The sequence below is a fragment of the Kogia breviceps genome, chromosome 8 (genome assembly GCF_026419965.1).
Source record: "Kogia breviceps isolate mKogBre1 chromosome 8, mKogBre1 haplotype 1, whole genome shotgun sequence".
Lineage (NCBI taxonomy): Eukaryota > Metazoa > Chordata > Mammalia > Artiodactyla > Physeteridae > Kogia > Kogia breviceps.
In genome coordinates this window covers 91,019,478-91,038,981 of record NC_081317.1, presented here as the reverse complement: position 1 = coordinate 91,038,981, position 19,504 = coordinate 91,019,478, and the positions used below count along the sequence as shown (strand labels likewise).

Sequence of the window (19,504 nt, the reverse complement as noted above, 5' to 3'; positions counted from 1 at the left end):
CCATGTTAGCAGCTGCTGGGTGTGTGTGCATCCACCCTGAGTGGGGCATTAGCCAGCTTTCCCTGTGTGGCCGCTGGGAGCAGAGGACGTAGACACTCACTCCATGGGAGCTCATACCTGCCACGTGGCAGAGGTGCCTCAACCTCCTTTCCCGCCGGGAGAATTCATCTCCATTTTTCCCATAATCCTATGGGCCCACAGGTGTTGCCCACAATGTTAACTGGTGCTCTGGGAACCAGAGTTCGCTGGGCTATGGGCTCGCGGGCAACTTTTAAAAGGAAATGGATGCCTATCACCTTCAAAGCTTTGGAATGTTTTCTCCGACCAGATACCACAGGCTCAGTGTTGGAAAATGAGTCTTCTGCTTTAATTTTGAGTCATACTTACAGAATGCTCTTCCTACTACTTAAAAGCCATGTAGATCATTGTAAATGTGCCTCTGTGACTGTGTATCCCAACCTGCACTAAGCACACATTAACTTCATCATTATGACACCATTCAATTACTGCACTCTCAATGTTTGCATTAAAATCTGGCAAATCATTCCTGTGTACATTTATTTGCCAATCACGACCAGCTTTTGTCCAGTCCAGGCCTCAGGGCACTGTACCATGGGAATCGTGGCTCAGTTTGAAGGACTTAGAGATCCTCTCACCCAATCCCTGATGCTTTGATCCCCTCCACACTCCTTGCCATCCTTGAACTCCTCCACTGACAGGGAGCTCACTATCTCTGGAGCAGTCCATTCTCACTTTGGACAGCCATGCCCATTTGAAAGTTTGATCCCACTAGGAAGGATGTTTCTGAAAACCAGCATGCAGCTTATCTCTTTTGTTTGCAAGCCGTGCTTTGTTCCATTTAACATTATAAGTGTTTCCTTTACATCTTTAAACTATCTTGAATTTCTGCACGTATACAAAACCACATATTTACAAATATGCCTTCATACTAGACATGCGATTTATCATTGCTATTTCACTAAACAATATATTACAAACATTTTTTCATTGCAGTTAAGCTACCTCTCCTTCCTCATTTTCAATGCCCAGATAATCCCTTATTGTTGGATATACCATAATTTATTTAATCATTGCCTATCAGTGGGCATTTAGGTTCTTTTCCAATTTTTTGCTGTAGTGACCAACTCCAGAATGAAATCTTCACACATAGTGATATTTCCTTAGGAGAGGCTTATAGAAGGGTGTAGAAGGTCAAGGGGCGTGAGCGCTTTTAAAGACCATTACAGGTAAAGACAGCAGCCTCCTGGTTGAAATCAATTGCTAATAAGTACTGAGAGCCATGTCGAGCGCTATACCGACATTATTATATTTAGTCCTTATCACCATCTACCACCACTCCCATGGTGCTTGCCTGTACCTGTTCTATGTATCTGCTTGCAAGGGAAGAGCTGGAGCAGGCCAGGCAGCTGGCCCTGCTCTGACCACTACATAAAGTGGCCTCTGCAGGGGCTCCTTTTGGGAATAAGGACATCTCCCGAAAGCTGCAAACTGGAAAGGACCTGGGCTTGAAAAACAAAATGGACATCACACAAGAGTACTGTAGCTGGTCTTCCCAGACTCCAAGAGGCTTCCTCCATCTCTAGAAATTCAGAAAATAAAGAAAACAGCACAGGGCAAATGAGGGCTAGCGGGTGAAGGCATGAAAAGTCACTCGTAAAGTCTGGTCAATAAGTCCTTCCTTCCATCCAGTGTCTTCATTTGGCCACACATTAAACTCCAGCAATCAAGACTCCCTTGGGTTTCTTGTCTGGGACCCCTGCCAGGACTGGGCCATGGACGGGGTGCAGAGTCTGACTCTGAGCAAGCACAGGGGCCGCAGGAATAAAAATCTGACTGAAAGGACCTGTTCCACTGCATCTTTCCAACACGCACACCCCACTATGCCGCAGATACGCTGCCGCTTGTGCTCCAGGACATCAGAGCATTATTTGCAGTAGCAAACGTACTGAAAACAACTGGTTAAATAACTATGTTTTTGCAGTTAGACACTTTGCAAAGTTAAAATGTCCAAGGACAATCCAAAATGTATCACCATCTCATCACAGCCAAAGTCACTGCTGACTTTGAGATGCACCATGACTTTATGTGGTGCATTATGGCAGAAAAAAAGCCAGTTAAACTTCACTCCATTGATTGTATTTACAGGACGGTCAGTTTCACAGATGGTAAGAGGTGGGGAAACTATGGGAAATACCGTGGGTAGAAAAACCAAGTGCAGAGTAATGTGTAGAGCATGCTTGTGTGTGTGTGTGTGTGTTTAAAGGGAGGGGCCATGCAATCATACGTGGTTTTATAAACATACAAAATTCCTGGAAAGATACCCAAGAACCTGATAAAAGGTGTAGCCTCTTGAAGCTGGGGGGTGGGATACTGGGTCATAGGGTGGAAGGGAAGACCTCTTTTCATAGTTACATCCATTTGTAAACTTTGAAATTTTAAACTATGTATTCCCTTTTTAAAATAAAACTTAGAAAACTACTAAATACAAAATAAAATAAAAGAGCGCATCCTTCTGTATTAAGTGGAATAGTACTTGGAGCTAGCGTCGGATCCGGAGACCGTACATCCAATCATTGTTCTACCAGAGCGACCTCGGGCAAGTTCCCACCCCGACCGGGTCTCCAAGATCCCACTGGTTGTCGGAGAGCGGGTCTCAGAACACCCCTCCAGCTCGGAACCCCGGCCGGGCCAGGAGCCTACCGGGCCGCGCTAGTCCGGGGCCGAGCAGCCGAGTGCGGGAGCCCCGCGGTGCAGGCCCGGCCAATCAGCGACCGCGAGGCGGGCGGGGTGGAGGCGCCGCTCTAGCTGAGCGGAGCTCCAGGCTGAGGCGCCACTGCCGTCCCAGAGCAGACCATGCCACGCTCACCCGTGCTCTTCCTGCTGCTCCTTCTGCTGCAGCCGCAGCCGGCACCCGGCCTCGGGCTCCGCGGCGCGGGCGGCCAGAGCCCCGAGTGCTATCCGTGCCGGCCGGAGCGCTGTCCCGAGGCCACGCGCTGCCCCGCGCCCAGCATCGCGGCGCGCGACGAGTGCGGCTGCTGCGCGCGCTGCCTGGGCGCCGAGGGCGCGAGCTGCGGGGGGTGGGCCGGCGTGCGTTGCGGCCCCGGGCTGGTGTGCGCGAGCCGCGCCGCGGGAGCCGGGCCCGAGGGCACAGGGCTCTGCGTGTGCACGCAGCGCGGCGCCGTCTGCGGCTCCGACGGCCGCTCGTACCCCAGCGTTTGCGCGCTGCGCCTGCGCGCCCGGCAGGTGCCCCGCGCGCACCCCGGCCACCTGCACAAGGCACGGGACGGACCCTGCGAATTTGGTGAGTCCGGCTTCTGCCCTGCACTGCTGGGGCGGGTAAAGAAAGAGAGCCCCCGACCCTCTGGGCTGTGGGGTGAAGGATCACCCCGTGCACCGCGATGGACAGCACTGCACGGGCCTCAGTTTGCCCTCGGGTCAGTTTTTCCTTACCTGGCCAGTTACTTAGGAGGCCGGGGCAGGAATCCACATCCTGTACCCTTCCTTACCAAACCCATGGAGACACCAGCCACCGAGCTGGTCGTAATTTTGATGAGCCTGCTGTCCCTTTTGGTACTTCAGTAATTGCTGGTACAGTTATTTCCAGGCCTGGCATGTTTGCCTACAGGAGACTGGGAGTTTGGGGAGCAGGGTGTTCCTACTGGGTCCAAATCCCTGGGGTCCGGCCTTACCTGGCGGGAGGTAGGTTGTTTGAATGAAGAGGGAGGGCAGATGGAGATGCTGGAGGAGGGGGAGCTAGAGCTCCAGATGGGGACTCAGGAGTCAGGGGATCAGAGCACCAGGACTCAGTGAGTGTAGGGTGGGGCCCTGCTGGGAGTCTTGAGGAAGCTCCCACCCAGGACAGGTAAGACCTTGGGAGACCTAAGCTCTGAAAAGATTATGGTGCCATCAGAGGCAGACCCAGGTTTTATGAGGCTAAGGCTAACATAATTTGGAGGGCCCCACTTTAAGTAAAGTAATAGAAGATGATTAATTGCTTGGGACCTAGAAACGTAAGCTTCATTCACATCACAATAACACCATCTATGGGTGCCATCTTTGCTCACCCTCTATATGTACTTTTTAAAAAATCAAACAGAAATAAACCAAAATATCAGTATAGGGATGCCCAGCAAAGCACCCTGCTGGCCCATTAGGTTTTGGAGAAAAGCCCCTTGTCTAGGCTGCCTGGAGGGGCCAGTGGCAAGTTTAGGTGAGCTTGTGGCAGGAGAGCCCCGAGGAGCCCCAGCTTGGGGTTCTGGCCTGGGACTGGAGGTGAAGTCCAGATCTAAATGTTTCAGTCAGTGTAATGACTTCAGCTCCAACAAGGAAGCCTTGGGGAAGGCGGGGCGGTCTTTTCCAGCCTTGGGAAATTTCTAGTATTATTTCCCCACAAGCATCCCAGTTAGATGCCCTCAAGTCCAGGAGACCCAACAGGTTGTTGGAGATGAGGCAAGAAGGCCCCTGTCTCTGGAAACTTGGAAATAATGTGCTGCCCACTGGGGGGTCTGAGGCAGCCCCCAAAGCACAGGTAAGTCACTGCTGGCTGTTCCTGGTTGGGGCTCCCAGTGGAGGAGAGAGCTGGCTGGTGTTTCCCTGGCTACAGCCTTCGGCTGGTTCCTTCCAGGGGCTGTGTCCGCCCCTGTGGAGCCACTGTCGAGGTTCCTCCACTTCAAACCTTTGTTTCTGCCCTGTGGCATTTAAACAGTCCTGTATCCTTTCTTCTCGTTCCTGTCACCCGCTTTTACAATCTGCTTTCCTCAGCAGTTAATTCACAGGCAGGTCTCTTTGTTTCCAGACAGGTAACACTTTCACTTCACATGCAGGAGACATGAGAAATGCTGACCAGGTCCCCAGACTCTAACCGGTGCTGATGGTCTCAGATGATTCCTCCCTGGGCTGGTATTCTGTTCCTAAGAGACAGCTGCCTTGAAGGCATTTAGACCAAATCTGCTTTTACACAGAGGAAACTGAGACCCATGGGGCAGGGGACTCATCCAGGGTGATCTGTAAAGCCTGGCTAGCTTCTGGGTCCCCGGCACCCTATTCAGTACTGTTTCAGGACAGGACTTGATAGTGTTAAGTCAGGCAGCTGGCGGTTGCCATGGTTACCAGAGTGCAGCCAGATGGCAGATGGAAGCCCCATACCCCTAATTCATTGAAAATTACCAAATGACAAGTAAATGTGACAGCCCCTCCACTCTGATCTGTGGGCTCTGAGCCCACCCCAGGCACAGGCCCTGGGAGTAAAGATGTTCACGGGGCCAAAGAGAGGCAATTCAGAAGCTGCTCTTAATGATCCCATTAGTGACAGGCATCGGGCCTCCCCAGAATTTTGCTCTCCTTCCCTACCAGCGATTGTGTCATCAGCCACCATCCAGACCCCGGCACTGTTTTCCCATCTCGTTGTGTCCTGAAATGTTTGTGTGGCCCCCCTGCCCTTGTGTCCTGGTGAAGCATGAAGGTGTGGACGGGGGTTCTCTTCCAGCCAGGGAAGGCGGCATCTCATTCTATGCTGCCCTCAAGCCATCCTTTATCCAGATGACTTGGCAGGAGCACTTTTTAACAATGCCCCTGGGGACCTCGCTTGAAGGGAAACAGACTGAGTCAGAGCAGCAGCCCTTCTGCTTCAATATTGGTAATAAAATCACCCCTCCTCAGTCCTCACCTGTGCCTTCAATAAGCAAGCACCTGACTTTAACGGAATGAGGCCTCCGTAAATATTAGGTTCTCACAGTGTGGGAAGTGTTCTTACCCATGCCTCTGAGGGGCATTTGGAAACAGTTTTCAGGCTTAAATTCTGACCTTTCCTCCTACTCTCTGAAACGCCCCAAAATGCTAACAAATGAGAGTAATTCTTGGATCAACACACATGTATTGAAGACCCACTATGTTCCCACATAAGAAAAATTCTTTGCTGTTGGAAATCGCTTTTGCATTCCATCTTCTTCCTTGATTTTTACAACTACCCTGGCCAGGTTTCACTCCCATTTAATGGAAGGGCAAACTGAGGCAGGCAGAAAAGAATTCCCTGGAGCCACATGGCTAGTTCCCAGCTGAGGTGGGGCTCCAGCCTGAGTTTTCCTGGCTCTTTTCAGATGGGGCCATGCACCTCTAGCCCTCTGGCAACCTGATTAGGAAGCTGCAAATTGGCTACCCTTGAATCTTCAGGGTTTCTCAGTCTGAATCCACCTTCCTTTTTTCCCCCAAGGCTTGTTGCTGGTTCCTCTGCTTAGCACCAGGTGATGGCTCCTGAGAGGAACAGGTATAGCTTCACAGAAGGGGTGGCATCTGAGAGGAGCCTTGAAGGATGGGTAGAAAATTCCTGGGTTGAGAAGGGGGGATGGGGAGGCACAGCATGAACGAATACAAGGAGGTAGGAGATCCTGCGGCGAGTGTGAACAGTGGACCCGTGGGCAGTACTCAGTGGGATGGTTGGCAGAGGAGATGATACACAGAGTAGTCTGGGGCAGGCTTATTGCAGGCCTTGAGTGCCATGCTGCAGGGTGACGCTTCATTCCGTACTGAGTTATTAGTTCCATTTCTCAACAGTAAGGTGGCATGGCGTTGTTGTTACTGTTCCTCTCAGTAACAATACTGTAATTGTTATTGTTCTCATTACTTTAAAAGGTCGCTTTAGGGGAATTCGCTAGTGGTCCAGTGGTTAGGACTCCATGCTTCCACTGCAGGGGGCATGGGTTCAATCCCTGGTCGGGGAACTAAGATCCTGCATGCCATGCAGCGTGGCCAAAAATAAATAAAATAAAATAAAAGGCTGCTTTGTTCCAGGTATGCACCCTGACTGTTTGCTAGCATTGGGAGGAGCTTGGGATCCTGCAGAAAGCAGGTTGAGGTCGTGTTTTGAATGCTGCATTAAATAGGAACGGGGTCCCGTGCCAGTGCCTGTGAGGGCACTGAGCCCCTGAAGCTTCGGTGAGCTCTCAAGATCCAAAATCTTAGAAAATTCATCTCGGTTGAAATTCCAGCTGCACTTAGAAACCTCAGTCTGTGCAAGGCGTGTGTTACCAGGTAACCAGGAGAGGCAGCGAATACCACTTTGTGAGAGGGACAAAGAAGGGGGGGGCCTCATGCTCAAAAGCCTTTCATGCTGAGGGAGGGGGCTTGAAGCATAGGCTGCAGGGAGCCGGATTAAGCTGTTTCTGGTTCCACATCCTCACGTGACTATTAGCATAAATTATCAGGGCTGTTCAGTGTGTTGATTATTAAAGTCTTTGGTTGTGTGCTTTTTTCATACGAGCAGATGGGTTCCTGGCGGATGACTTTTCATATTCTTTCCTTCCCGAGCACCATTAACTTTAAAGAAATCTCAGAGGCATTAAGGAAGATCTTTTATTCCAGCCATCAAAGACACTCAGTTGACTGGGTGGGGAGACAGATCCCCACACACTTAGCAATATCGATCCCTTTCATTTGTATAGATCTACACGGTTAATAACACAGTCACATTCATTCTCTCCCTTCACCCCAGAAGATGTAGGGCCACAGTCATTATCCTCATTTGCAGATAAGGAGGAAACTGTTAGCAACTTGCCCAGTGGTTAGCGACCAGGCCCCCGGGCATTTGAGTTTCCCTTGGTACTATTTTTCCCACCCCCAGTGCCCACCTGGGTGACTATTCTGTTACCTGATGGGTGGGTTTGTGCCATCCTAGCATTTGCAGGGCCGTTGCTGACATAAGCAGAAGGAAACAAGTGTTTAGCAAGGAAGAACTAGGGAGACAAAGCTGGTACATTCACAGACGGGGCTGACCAGACACCATCCTCCCTCCTGAAAGCCACACGACTCTTGCCAAAGGCAGGTAGAAAGGAGAGCCCTGGCTCTTCCAGGAGTGTGGCAGCTCGGGCAGCAGTAAGGTGAGAGGCTATGCCCCGGGCTCGCCAGAGTGAGGGCTATGGGCCACGGCCTCTGGAGCCTTCAGGCAGGGCCCAACCGATAGGCCCACTCACCAGAGGTCAATAGAGGGTCTTGAGCAGGCCAGGTGTATTCGAGGAGACTACCCTTTGGGGTAGCACAACCTGCAGAGTCCTCAGGTCCCTCCGTGGAAGCCTTTTACAGTTGGCAGGAGGTCTTGTTACTGTGCTCACAACAGCCTGTGTTGAGGGCACAGCGGAGAGAATGGACTCCTGTGCCCATTTTAAAGAAGAAACTGGAGTGTGGCAGAGACAGGATTGAACCTGCCTGTGGTAGTCATATGTGGAGGACCCCAGCGCCCCACTCAGATGAGCCCTTGGGGACAGTAAGACTGGGAATGTCCTGCCAGGGTTAAGGACACATTGCCCATTTAATGGTATCTTCACAAGAGCTTTTCCCTGGGGTGATTATGGAGCTTCATTTCTGTGCAGAAAAGAGTAAACATAGCAGGCCTGAGACTGTCATCCTTAGAAAGCCCTGCTGGCGAGGTTGACCCTTGGCTGGTGTCTGAGAATTTGGATGTGGGGCGGCTTCCCACCGTTTCCAGAACTGGTAAGAGTAGCTCACTGCACAAACAGCATGGTTTATGCTGCACACCTGCTTTACTTCTGGGAGTCTGGAATTTTGGTACGTAGGAGGCAGAGGCTGGGGGACTGGACCCCAATAAAAACACTGGGCACTGAATGCCTAGTGAGCTTCCCTAGTAGAGGGCATGCCACACGTGTTGTCCCAAGTCGTTGCTGGGGAATTAGGCACATCCTGTGTGACTCCACTGGGAGAGGCTCCTGAAAGTGTGCTCCTGGTTTCCTGGGTCTTTGCCCCATGAGCCTCTTTTCCCTCTGCTGAGTTGCTTTGTCTCTGTTTGTTGTAATAAATCCCAATTGTGTCGAGTCCTGTGAGTCCTTGTAGCAAATCATTGATCCTGGGACTTACCTTGGGGGGGGCCCCCAACACAATCCCTAAGGAACTCTTTCTTATTCTGGAATGGAGTCCATATGGTTAACAAATGTTTCACTTTAAAAATCCATGTGGAATTCATGGAATCAGCGTGCCTGGGGTTTGTATCTTCACTCCTCCAGGTGCTTCAACTTTCTGAGCCTTGGATTTCTCATCTGTAAAGTGGGGCTAAAAGCACCTACTTCACAGGGCTGGTGTGAGGATGAAAGGAGTAGCAGACATGGAAGTGTCATTTCAGGAGAAGGCAGGGTGGTGTGGGACAGAGCTCAGAGCTAGACCGCTGGGCTCATAGCCTCACCCTGCTGTTTAAGGCTGGGTAACCCTGGCTAGCTCCCCCATCTGGCAGCGGGGGAGATTGCTGGAGGGATCGAATGGCTTAAGCCTGTAAGCAGAAGGGTGGTATTATTACCATTAATACTATCATGATAATGATGACTGATTGTAAAGAGCTATTATGGATAAAAATATTTTAAATTTAAAATCAGATGTTAAAATTAAAAACAGATTAAGCAACATGAGGACATTTTTTCAAGATAACCGAACAATGCTGTATCTTGGGTATGGTGGTGGTTACACGGAGTATGCATTTGTCAAAACTTAGAACTGTGTACTAGAAGGAATGAATGTACTGTATGTACATTTAAAAAGAAATCAAAATTTGAATGTCACTTTATCACCAAAAGCAGGGGGCTCTTTTGGAAAAGAAGTGCTATTTTCTGCCTTGAAATCAGTGGCAAAGGCAGTATTTCCAAGATGGTCTTTCTTAGTTGTAGTTATGGAAAAAGAGGGAAATGCAAAGAGAGAGAAAGATGAAATGTGATTTACTGGCTTATTCATTTAGGCCTGAAAGGGATTGATGAAATCTCATTTAAAATTTATGACTCTACATGAAAGAAAGTAAAACATGTTGATTGAGTGTCCCTTTGGAATCTACTGAGGGCTTTGGAATAAGATGCAGTTCTGATTGTTCCCACAGCGAGCCATTTGACGACTGGTTTGGGCTCCAAAGGACGTAATGCGGGCAGGAGGATGTGAATAAATTAGACTTTCTTTGTCATCCATTGCAGATGGGGCTCCGCCAGAGAGCAGCGGTGCTGTGGTTCTTTGTAGCGGTTGGCAGGTGGCTGGGTCACGTTGGGCAAATGTTAGAAGCCTAGAACCTTGGTTCATTCAGGGGACTGGCTACACTCGGGGCTGTGGGTAGCGGTGTGGTGCTTGGAGGGTGTTCAATTGGTCACAGCTGAAGGAGTGAGCTGATCAGGGCTGAGGGGGAAGAAAGCAGCCTGGGGGTAAGGAGGGCAGGGTCTGTATTCAACTCACTGGAAGCCATTTGAGGCACGCAGGGTGCTGTGGGGCTCCTGAGGGCAGCCCTGATATCAAGAGGTGGGAGTTACAGGAGGTGAGTTTTAGCTCCAGGTGAGAACAAGCTTTCTTACCAGCAGAGCCAAGGACGGAAGGACCTGGCTTCATAGGTAGTGAGCTCTCCATCACTGGGGGAGGGGGTGGTATGCAAGTGAAGACTAGATGAGCCCGTCACAGGCAGTCAGGCACATGCTCTTGGGGAGTTGGGCCCCTCCAGTTTGAGACTCCGTAGCTCTAAGACACTTTCCCAGAGAATTTTTGGCACCAGTTTGACAGGGTCTGCTTCCCAGTCTGTGTGGTGGGGCCAGGCCAGTCTCATTTCTGCACCCCTTCACTCTTTCCCTCCATGCTCTTGCTCCAGCCTTCTGTCTCTCTCCCTTTGTTCTCCTTTTTCATTGCAGCCCCACCTACGTGGGCGAGGGCCCTTTCCCTCTCCAAGGCTGGCCTGTGGAGGGCTGCAGGGATGTCCATGAGTCCCCAGGTAAAGCCCCAAGCGTGGTGAGCTCTGCATTTTGATGGCCCAAGGGTGAATGTGTTTGCTCTTTTATTTGTCATGTGTTTCTTCGAGGAGTCATCTGTTTAACAGGCTTGCCCTGCCCCCCACTTGCATATTGTGTTAACTCAAACCCTCAGTTTCACACTCATCACGTGGTAAGATCAGCTCAACAGCCCTGTGAAGCAGGGGGTATTATCCCCATCTTACAGACAGCAAACCTGAGCAGAGAGCATACGCCTCACCAAGCCTCCACGTTGCGCCTTGCCCAAGACCCCACGGGGCCAGCTGCGAGGGTGGGTCTGTGAGACGAGATGAAGCACCTGCACTGCAAGGCAGGCTGGGTTTCAGCAAGTCAAAGGGGGCAGACGCCCTGGTCCTGGACTAGGACACACCCCCAGGCCCTCAGGATACGGAGCTGGGGGTGCACTCCAAGTAGAGGGAAGGCAGGGCAGGGCAGGCAGGTACGCTGAGGGCCGGCTGGAGGGCCTGAAAGCTGAGGCAGTTGGACTTGATTCTTTTAGTTCCAGTGAGAGCAGAGCAGATGCCAGGCACAGGGAGAAGGGCAGAGTGTGGAGTATCAGCTAAGAATGTCTAACTCAAATGCCACACGCTCTCCTGTCCCACCCAGCGAGCCCACACCCGCCCTGTCCTTTCTGTATCGTGCTGGCAGCCTAGCACCGCATTGCCCGATTCCCTGATTTACCTTTCTCCATGCAGCAAGGCTGAGGCTCGGTGTCCTTGCCTGCAGTTTTGCCCTGGGGGATGGGGATGGGGAGGTGTGTGGAGCCTGTGATATGCAAATGCACATCTTGACCCGCAGGGGGTCTCAGCAGGGGGTGAGGGCAGCTGTTCTGCATGGGTTATTCTTTGAAATGCCCTCCATGCGGAAGGAGAAAAGCCCATCTGGTAGAAGACTCTGCCTTGGGTGAAGTGACACCAGCCCCTCCCGGAGCCTGGCGCACTGTCGTGTAGTTGAGCTGTAAGCAGATGGCAGCTGGGGTCCTGGAAGGGATCCTGGGAGGGAGTGCGATGAGACCACAGACAGACATGCTGGGCGACTTTGAGATGTCGCCTTTCCTCTCTGGAGGAAACAAGTAGGCATCCTTCCAGGTCTAAGAAAACTCTCTGCTATGATTCCTTGCCTGTGAGTGTGTCCTTTCTGTGGGGAGCTCTCATCTGCCCCAACATGCTCTCTGCAGGCGGGGTATCTTAGACGTGGGGGGCTTGATCAGGGTCACGGCTGTCTTCCCTTGTCTTCTTCTCGCAGCTCCTGTGGTCATCACTCCACCCCGGAGTGTTCACAACGTCACCGGAGCACAGGCGTCCCTGTCCTGTGAGGTGAGAGCTGTGCCTGCCCCAGTTGTCACATGGAGGAAGGTATTTATATCCAAGAACTTGTGTGTGTGTGTGTGTGTGTGTGTGTGTGTGTGTTGGGGGTATAAATGTTTTTTAAGGGTGTGTGTGTGTTTATATGTGAATTGGAGGATGAAAAAAAAACTTATGTTCCACTCCTCTGCCTCCAGATTTGTGCCTCAAAACTTTTACCCCAAACCTGTCCCCAGAGAAGGGGTGTTGCCATTTGCAGTTCTGACGTTTATCTAGCCTAGGTCAGCTGGGATGAAGTTAGAGCTTCCTGCGCTGGATCTGGGTTTTAGAAAGAGTTGGCTGGTGGCAAATGACCCAATCCTATTCCAAAACTAGATCTTTCTGAAGTTCAGTTTTTGAGAGACTGGCATATGTCGTCCCCTTATCTCAACAGCCCTGAGAAAGGCAAGGAAATTCTGATAGTGGTGGTGTCTACATCTTCGCTGTCCAGCAGGGGGCACTGTCCGGACATACATTCAGGCTTAGGAAGAAACTGGCATTTAATAGGAAGAAGAGATCCTAGGGTCTCAGCCTTCAAGTCAGCAGAAGGGTGAAGACAACAAGGGTGTCTGTGGGGGTGGTCCTTATCCAGAAATGCTTTTTCTAAATCACTCCTGGTTTTCCTGTCCTCTGTAGGTCACACGGTCCCCTGAGGGCACCCAGGTGCTGAAGGACCTGCCTGGGGACCACATCAATATAGCTGTCCAGGTGCAAGGGGGCCCTTCTGACCACGCAGCCACGGCCTGGCTTTTGGTGAGTATCTCATTTGTTTAGGATTATTGGCTATTATTGACTGGCCCTTATAAAGCACCTTTTATATTTCTATAACATGTTACACCTTTCAAATACTCTGATCCATTTCTCCTTGGACCCTACAGTAACTGAGAGGAAAGCAGGGCAGGTAGTATAACCCCTGAGAGCAGAAGTGATCTTCAGAGGTAGGCAGAATTATGGCCCCGGAAAGATGTCTATGTGCTAATCCTTCGAACTGGTGGATAAAGTATGTTGTGTGGCAAGAGGGGAATAAGGATGGAATTAAAGTTATTAATCAGCTGACTTTAATAAAGTTCTCCTGGGTTATCTGGGTGGACCCGATATAATCACAAGAGTCCTTTAAATGTGGAAGAGGGAGGCAGGAAAGAGAGCCAGAGAGATGGCAGTGTCAGAAGACATGAACTACTGTTGCTGACTTTGAAGATGAAAGAGGGGGCCACAGGCCAAGGACTGCAGGCAGCCTCTAGAATGCTTCTCTTAGGGCTTCTAGAAAGAAGGCAACCCTGCTGATACCTTAGGTTTAGCCCACTGAGACCCATTCAGACTTCTGACCTCAAGAACTGTAGATAATAAATTTGGGTTGTCTTAAGCCATTAAACGTGTGGTCATTTGCAACAACAGCCACAGGAAGCTAATACACTTGCCTGGCTGATAAAGAGGGAAGATGGCACATTCGCATCCTCCTCCAGGGCTCTTCTATGCCACGTGCAGCAGTTTGGCTGAGAAGAGGGAACGCCCTGTGTTTGAAAGGGCGATGGAGTGACGAGATGGAGGCCCTCGTGGGGCTAGTTACCCTACCTCTCAGAGCTTCAGCGTCCACAACCATAAAAAGAGGGCCTTGGACTGGACCATGTCCAGTGACCCTAACAGTCTGTGACTTACCTGTGAGTCTCCTGTAATGTGAGGATAACGACGCTCCGCCTTCAGCCACCATGGGATCAAAACGAGATGGGGTGCACAAACCCTCTCCAGTCTGTAGCGACTCACAGTTGAGAGAAGCTGTTATGAGAGAAAGCAAGAGAGGAGGGAGTTGCCGTGGATCTCCCCTGCAGGGGCGTGAGACGGGCTCTTGAGGGTGTCCTCTTCATTCCACCCCCATCTCGGCCAGCGTGGGCGACTTCTCCACCCAGCTCAGAGACTCAGAATGCAGTTGGGTCCATGGCTTTTTCACATCAAGCGTATTCCCCCCCTTTTATTACAAGGAGAGGCGGGGGAAGGTTGTCTCTGGTGTTATTTTGTAAAGGCTGCCTCCATTGGGAGCATTTGTGGGCTATTCTGTGGTCAGTAGAGTTTTGTTCTTTTAGTTTGCAGTATTTTCCTTGGAATCTATACCTATCACCTTCAATAAAAGGACGAGGTAGCTCACAGTAAAAGGCAGAAATGCAGAGGAAACATTAAAATGAGAGCCAGGATAGAGAGGGTACTGAGAAGGAAGTTTAAGTCTTTCTTGGCAGCCGAGGCAAGAAGAGAAATAGAGGGTGAGCTCTGTCTTATTTTGAAAAGGAGTAAGTGTTCAGAATCATTAAGAACTAAATAAGTGCTTTTGCGGTGCCGTATATGACTGTACAAACTTGCCTGTTTAACGTCTAGATCAACCCTCTGAGGAAGGAAGACGAGGGGGTGTACCAGTGCCATTCAGCCAACGCAGTCGGGGAGGCCCAGTCGCACGGCACAGTCACCGTGGTGGATCAGAGCCAGTACAGAGCTGCCCGCTTCCCGGGTCCAGATGACCACATGTGAGGGGGTAATAATGTGCATGTCCCAAGTCATCTGCAGTATTTGTACACCTGTGTCACGGGAGATTGAGATGAGTCATAAGATGCATAATAAATAAGAAGAAAAATACATGAATCAAAGAAACCAGAGAAATGCAAACCAAGGGTAGGAACATATTACAATTGGCAGGTAGACTCTGTGGTATGTTCTACACATGTATCACATTGGGCTTCCCACTAGCATGCAAAGTCAAGAGCTGTGAGTGTTATGGGTGTCCGTCAGGTGAAAAAGACCACCTATGTTTTTCTATTTCTCCAAGTCCGCCCAGTGAGGGTGCTAAGAGAGCAGACGTGGTCACTATGACAGCACCCGGGTGAAAACAAGCCCGCCAAGAAGACAGTCTGAGCTTCATGGGTCTATTCCCAGGTTCTTCCTTGTCTGTAGCTCTGCAAGTAGTTAGATCTTCTAGAAACAGGGAGGAAAATGTAAGGTGTAAAATCGTCAAATAGGAATTCAGTGAGGAATTAAAGTTGCCCTCCTGATACTTAACTTTTAGTTTTTTATATATGTGTATAGTTATATATATGTATCAAAAAGTCAAGTATCGAGACTTTTTGTCCTGTACACTTGTATGTATACTTCTGTATGTACATATGTGTGTATGTATGTTTCATGTTTTAAATGTATGTATAATTTATAAGTACATATATTTATATTTTAAAAACAGAAATGTTACCAGGGTATGAATATAGTCTATTAGAAATGAGTTTTCAAAGGGGTCACAAAGAGCCATGGAATTTTAATACCATTGCCACGGCCCAGTCCTTGAGTTAGTTCCCTCTACAACATGCAGAATTGGCCGGCTATTGCTTGCATACCTCCAGGGCCACAGAGCTCACTACTACCAAACAACCATCTGTGGCTTTTTCCAATAGTTGTAAGTTCTTCCGCATATTAAGGTGGAATCTGCCTCCCTGAAATGCCTATCCATTGGCCTTACATGTATTTCCTAGACCCCCACAGGCGTCTCTGCTCCCGACCAGCACCACTCCTGGTTGGGGAGAGATTTAAAGTTAGGGGCATTTCCTCCATCTTCCATCTAACACATAGTTGACTATGACAGAGCAGGCTTTTTTTCTCTAATTCTTTTCCCTCTTTTCTTCTAAGGTCTTAGAAACGTTGACCACAGGATGATGGAAAAGTCAAGTCCTGGATCTTTTTTGCTTTGTGAAGAATTGGAAGAACCGTTTGTAGATAACCGCTTTTGTATGTTTTTAAAAATTAGATGCAAACTAGATTCGTACACAGATGTCGTTTTTAGCTGGGAAAACAGACTGCATGTAGCCTTTTTATACTTCTGAAATGAATAGCTCTGTGAGAATTCTTTTTTTAACTTCTCCCTCCAAGGGAAGGTCACGTTAGGTATATTTGTAATTCTAAAGGGCTGGACCGAGGCGTGTGTCAGCTGTGACTCTTCACCTCATTTGTCTAGGGCTGATTAGTGACTTAGTATGTGTTGTAGGAAGAGGGGGGAGGGTCCCGCTGTCCTCTGCCTGACCTCTCTAACTTTGCTGTGTGACCTGGGTAGGTCCCTCCCTCTCTGGGCCTTGGTCTCTTCAGCTGTGAATGTGGTATTTGGACTGGATGTTACCTACGTCCCTTCAAACACTGCCATCCTGGAGTAAGATGGTCCTACAGAAAAAATATGGGAAGTGTAGTCTTAGCATTCTTTTAAAAATAATATTCCCTCAAAAACAAATGCCATTGCTTCATATGAAGGTGTGGACAGCTGTGATTCCTGCTGTTTTCCCATTTTAAAGAGACTTAGTCCTAGATGGAACACTTAACCAGACTCAGGGGCCCCTTGGCTGAGCATCTGGGGACCAAGATGTCCACTTATTAACAAGCCCAGCATTCTCTAACCAAGCTGGCAGTGGAGACCTGGCTTTTGGACATCAAATTGTAAAAATGGGGTTAACTGCTCTCTCTGGGCTGTGGAATTAGAGTATAGTAGAATACATTTTACTTAGAGATGTTTTGACCTTACCCAGAAATAAAGCTTTCTTTCTTTTCTTTTAATCAAGAAAGAAAAAAGGAGAATATTTAATATCTGGCCTAAAAAAATAGACCCCCTAGGTGACTAAAATTTTTTAAAATCAGAATTGGGATCTCACATGTGGATAGTTGTGAAATTTCAAGAAACACTGTCCTGCCTGGTCACCTTCCATATCTGGAACGGCAGGCAGGATGAGCATTAATGTCCCTCCCCCTTTACAGATGAAGAAAACCAGGCTCTGAGAGTAAAGTGCTTGCCTGAGGCCTGAGAGCCTCTGAGAAGGACTGGAGCTGGGGGCGCCTGGTCTTCTTTGGCACCCTTTGGTGCTGCTTCTCAGAACAATCTTGTAACTATGGAAAGGAAGATGCTGCTAGTTCCACAGGTTTCAGGGATTCTCCTTAAGGTCCATATCAACTTTGAAAGCAAAACTCTCAAGCCGCTCACACTGGACATTGCATTTTGGAGTCCCTTCTGGAATTGCATTTTCTGCCTTTAAGCCTGGCTGTTCCACATCTGAAATGCTGGGGTGGCATCACCCTGACGTACATAGCAGGAGGGTGGCCCAGGAATCCAGAAACATGAGGTCCATTTGGGAATTCACCCCTATCTTTCTGGGTGACCCTGAGCAAGTCCCCTTCACTTTCTGGACCTCGATTCCTCATTTGAATGAGAAGGGAATGAAACTAGATGGGTGGTTTTCAAACTTTAAAACATTGGAACCCCTTCTTCGAATAAAGTCAAAATTGAACCTGATCAAAAGGGAAGCTGTCCTTGTCTGTTGGAGGTTGGGCCTTCCAGGGGATCCGCTCACATCCCCTCCCTACTCGGCTCCCCCAAACCCCACGGCAGTGATTTCTGTATCCAAGTCTGCAGTTAATCCCTCTGTGATTTGAGTGGCTGGGAGATGGCTTGGGAAGAGACTTAGTGAAACCGTGTCAGAGGAATAGGGAACTGTAGAGAAGGTAGTAGAACAACATCATGCATCTGCTAATAAGCACATTCAGCAAAATCAGTTGAATCACCTCAAATTTGCCCAGTCAAAATTGGAGAGCTGGATGTGGACCCAAAGAGCAGGGTAGATGGAGCCCCGGGGTGACAGGGCTGAGCATCAAGACTGCAGGAGCCTGGGTGTAGCATCGTAATGATGTACAAAAAATAATAATAATAAATGTTACACTCTCTGAGGTTCTCACCAAAAGCAAAAAGGTAGGTTAGCATGATTGTTCCAACCTGATGACTTTTCATCTGTGAGAGACCCAAGACCTCTCAGAGGCTATGCGAATGTGTGCTGTGGCTTTTATCATTTGGAAACATGATGCCCTCAGAGCCTGTGTTTTCTACCCTATTTTCATAGATGTGATGGTGTCACAGGACCTGTGCACTCTGAAAATAAATGTTTTTAGGGACAGTCTTTGTGGTCTCTATCCTTGGAACGCTGCTGTAGGTGGGTCCAGGTCCCACTGATACTTCTCCATCATCCCTTATGCATCTTGCCCTTCTTTTGCTTGCCCACATCAACTACTGTCATCCGAATTGTCCTTACCTCTCACGCGTGAGCTGTGGTTACAGTCGTACCTGGTCACCTTGCTTGCAATTTTTAACCAGCCCTAACTAATCATCTGCTGCCAGCCTGATCCTTCTACCTCCCTCTGAACTGGTGTCTCCCACTGTATAAGCATTCTATTTAATTCATTCACTTAGATCTGCCCTCTGTTACCCAAACATGCACACAGAATAGCATTCTCCAGAGGCCAGAGGGTGCAGACACTGGCAATATGAAGGTATGTGGGACCTGGGCCCTGCACTCAGGTGAGACTTGAGTGGGGATGAGTGGGACAAGGTTGCCATCCTGCCACACAGCACAAGGTGTCTGCTTTGTGATCAGAGTAGGGGGAGATCGAGGAAGACTTCCTGGAAGAGGAGAGCCATCTGAGCTGGGGTTTGAAGTGATGTGGGAGAGTCCAGGCTAGGGAAGTAGCACGTAAAAGGAGCAGGGGTGGAGAAGTGCGGTGTAGTTAGTGCCTGGGGAGTAGTGACCAGTTGTGGCTGAGAGCTCTAGTGGCAGGTAGCGGGGTAGTTTTTGGCCACACCCCTAACTGCCATCAGAAGAGGTTGGACTTGATGCTATAAGAGGTGGGCCTGAATCTCAGTCTTCTGTTGTCAACTGGGTTATAACTAGGCTTGAGGAAGATAATCCAAAAGCTAGTGTTCAATCCCAAAGGTATCCACTTTCCACCTTAAACAAGAAAGGGTAGTTTTTAGTCAAAATGGATTTTTTTTCTTCAAGTTTTAGGGTGAAATTAATCCCACGTCTTTAAAAAACATTGCCCTCTCCTCTCCCCCAGAAACGGATGATGCAGGAAAAATTAATAAGAACGAGCAAACCAGTTGACAGTGAACAGTCTCCTATAATAAATTTCCTCATCCCCAGCCTTCGCCAGAGCCTCCTGAACATTAAATCAGAGAATGATTATTATGTGATATTTTCATTAATTAAGGGAAACTAAAGTGCCCTGGTGTCTGCAGCTGAATAATGAATTCAGAGTGTGGGGAAGCCATCATCCAGGGCAGCAGTGGATACACTTGCCCACGCTCAGCTCAAGCCGACACCTCTCTCCTGGAGCATGAACTTTTTTACAGTCATGACTGCCTCTGAGTTCAGCATTGACTGCACCTGTGTCTCCTTTCACTATGGCTGTCTCTTTGTTATCCTAAATCTCCCCCAGGGAGTGGTTGGATGTCAAGGGAAGAGTAAAAATCATTAATGCTAGTGGATGGGAGGCAGGGAGCAGGAGCTTTTCTCATCTTCATTGGTGAATCCACCCACC

General features: G+C 49.2%; 1 protein-coding gene across 1 annotated transcript; it reads left to right on the top strand.

Moving 5' to 3' along the window:
* Positions 1-2,874: 2,874 nt before the first annotated feature.
* Positions 2,875-18,083, top strand: IGFBPL1 (insulin like growth factor binding protein like 1). Its single transcript, XM_059073283.2, has 5 exons — positions 2,875-3,322; positions 12,033-12,142; positions 12,767-12,883; positions 14,495-14,648; positions 15,788-18,083. Exons 1-4 carry the CDS (start codon positions 2,875-2,877, stop codon positions 14,642-14,644), a joined length of 825 nt encoding a protein of 274 aa, XP_058929266.1. The 3' UTR covers positions 14,645-14,648; positions 15,788-18,083.
* Positions 18,084-19,504: the final 1,421 nt, after the last annotated feature.

What these genes read in the sequence shown, in the direction of transcription:
- IGFBPL1 (XM_059073283.2), top strand. Translation starts at nt 2,875, where the DNA reads ATGCCACGCTCACCCGTGCTCTTCCTGCTGCTCCTTCTGCTGCAGCCG. An exon ending in GGACGGACCCTGCGAATTTG is followed by an intron (nt 3,323 to 12,032) that starts GTGAGTCCGGCT and finishes TTCTTCTCGCAG; the next exon opens with CTCCTGTGGTCATCACTCCA. An exon ending in CAGCCACGGCCTGGCTTTTG is followed by an intron (nt 12,884 to 14,494) that starts GTGAGTATCTCA and finishes TTTAACGTCTAG; the next exon opens with ATCAACCCTCTGAGGAAGGA.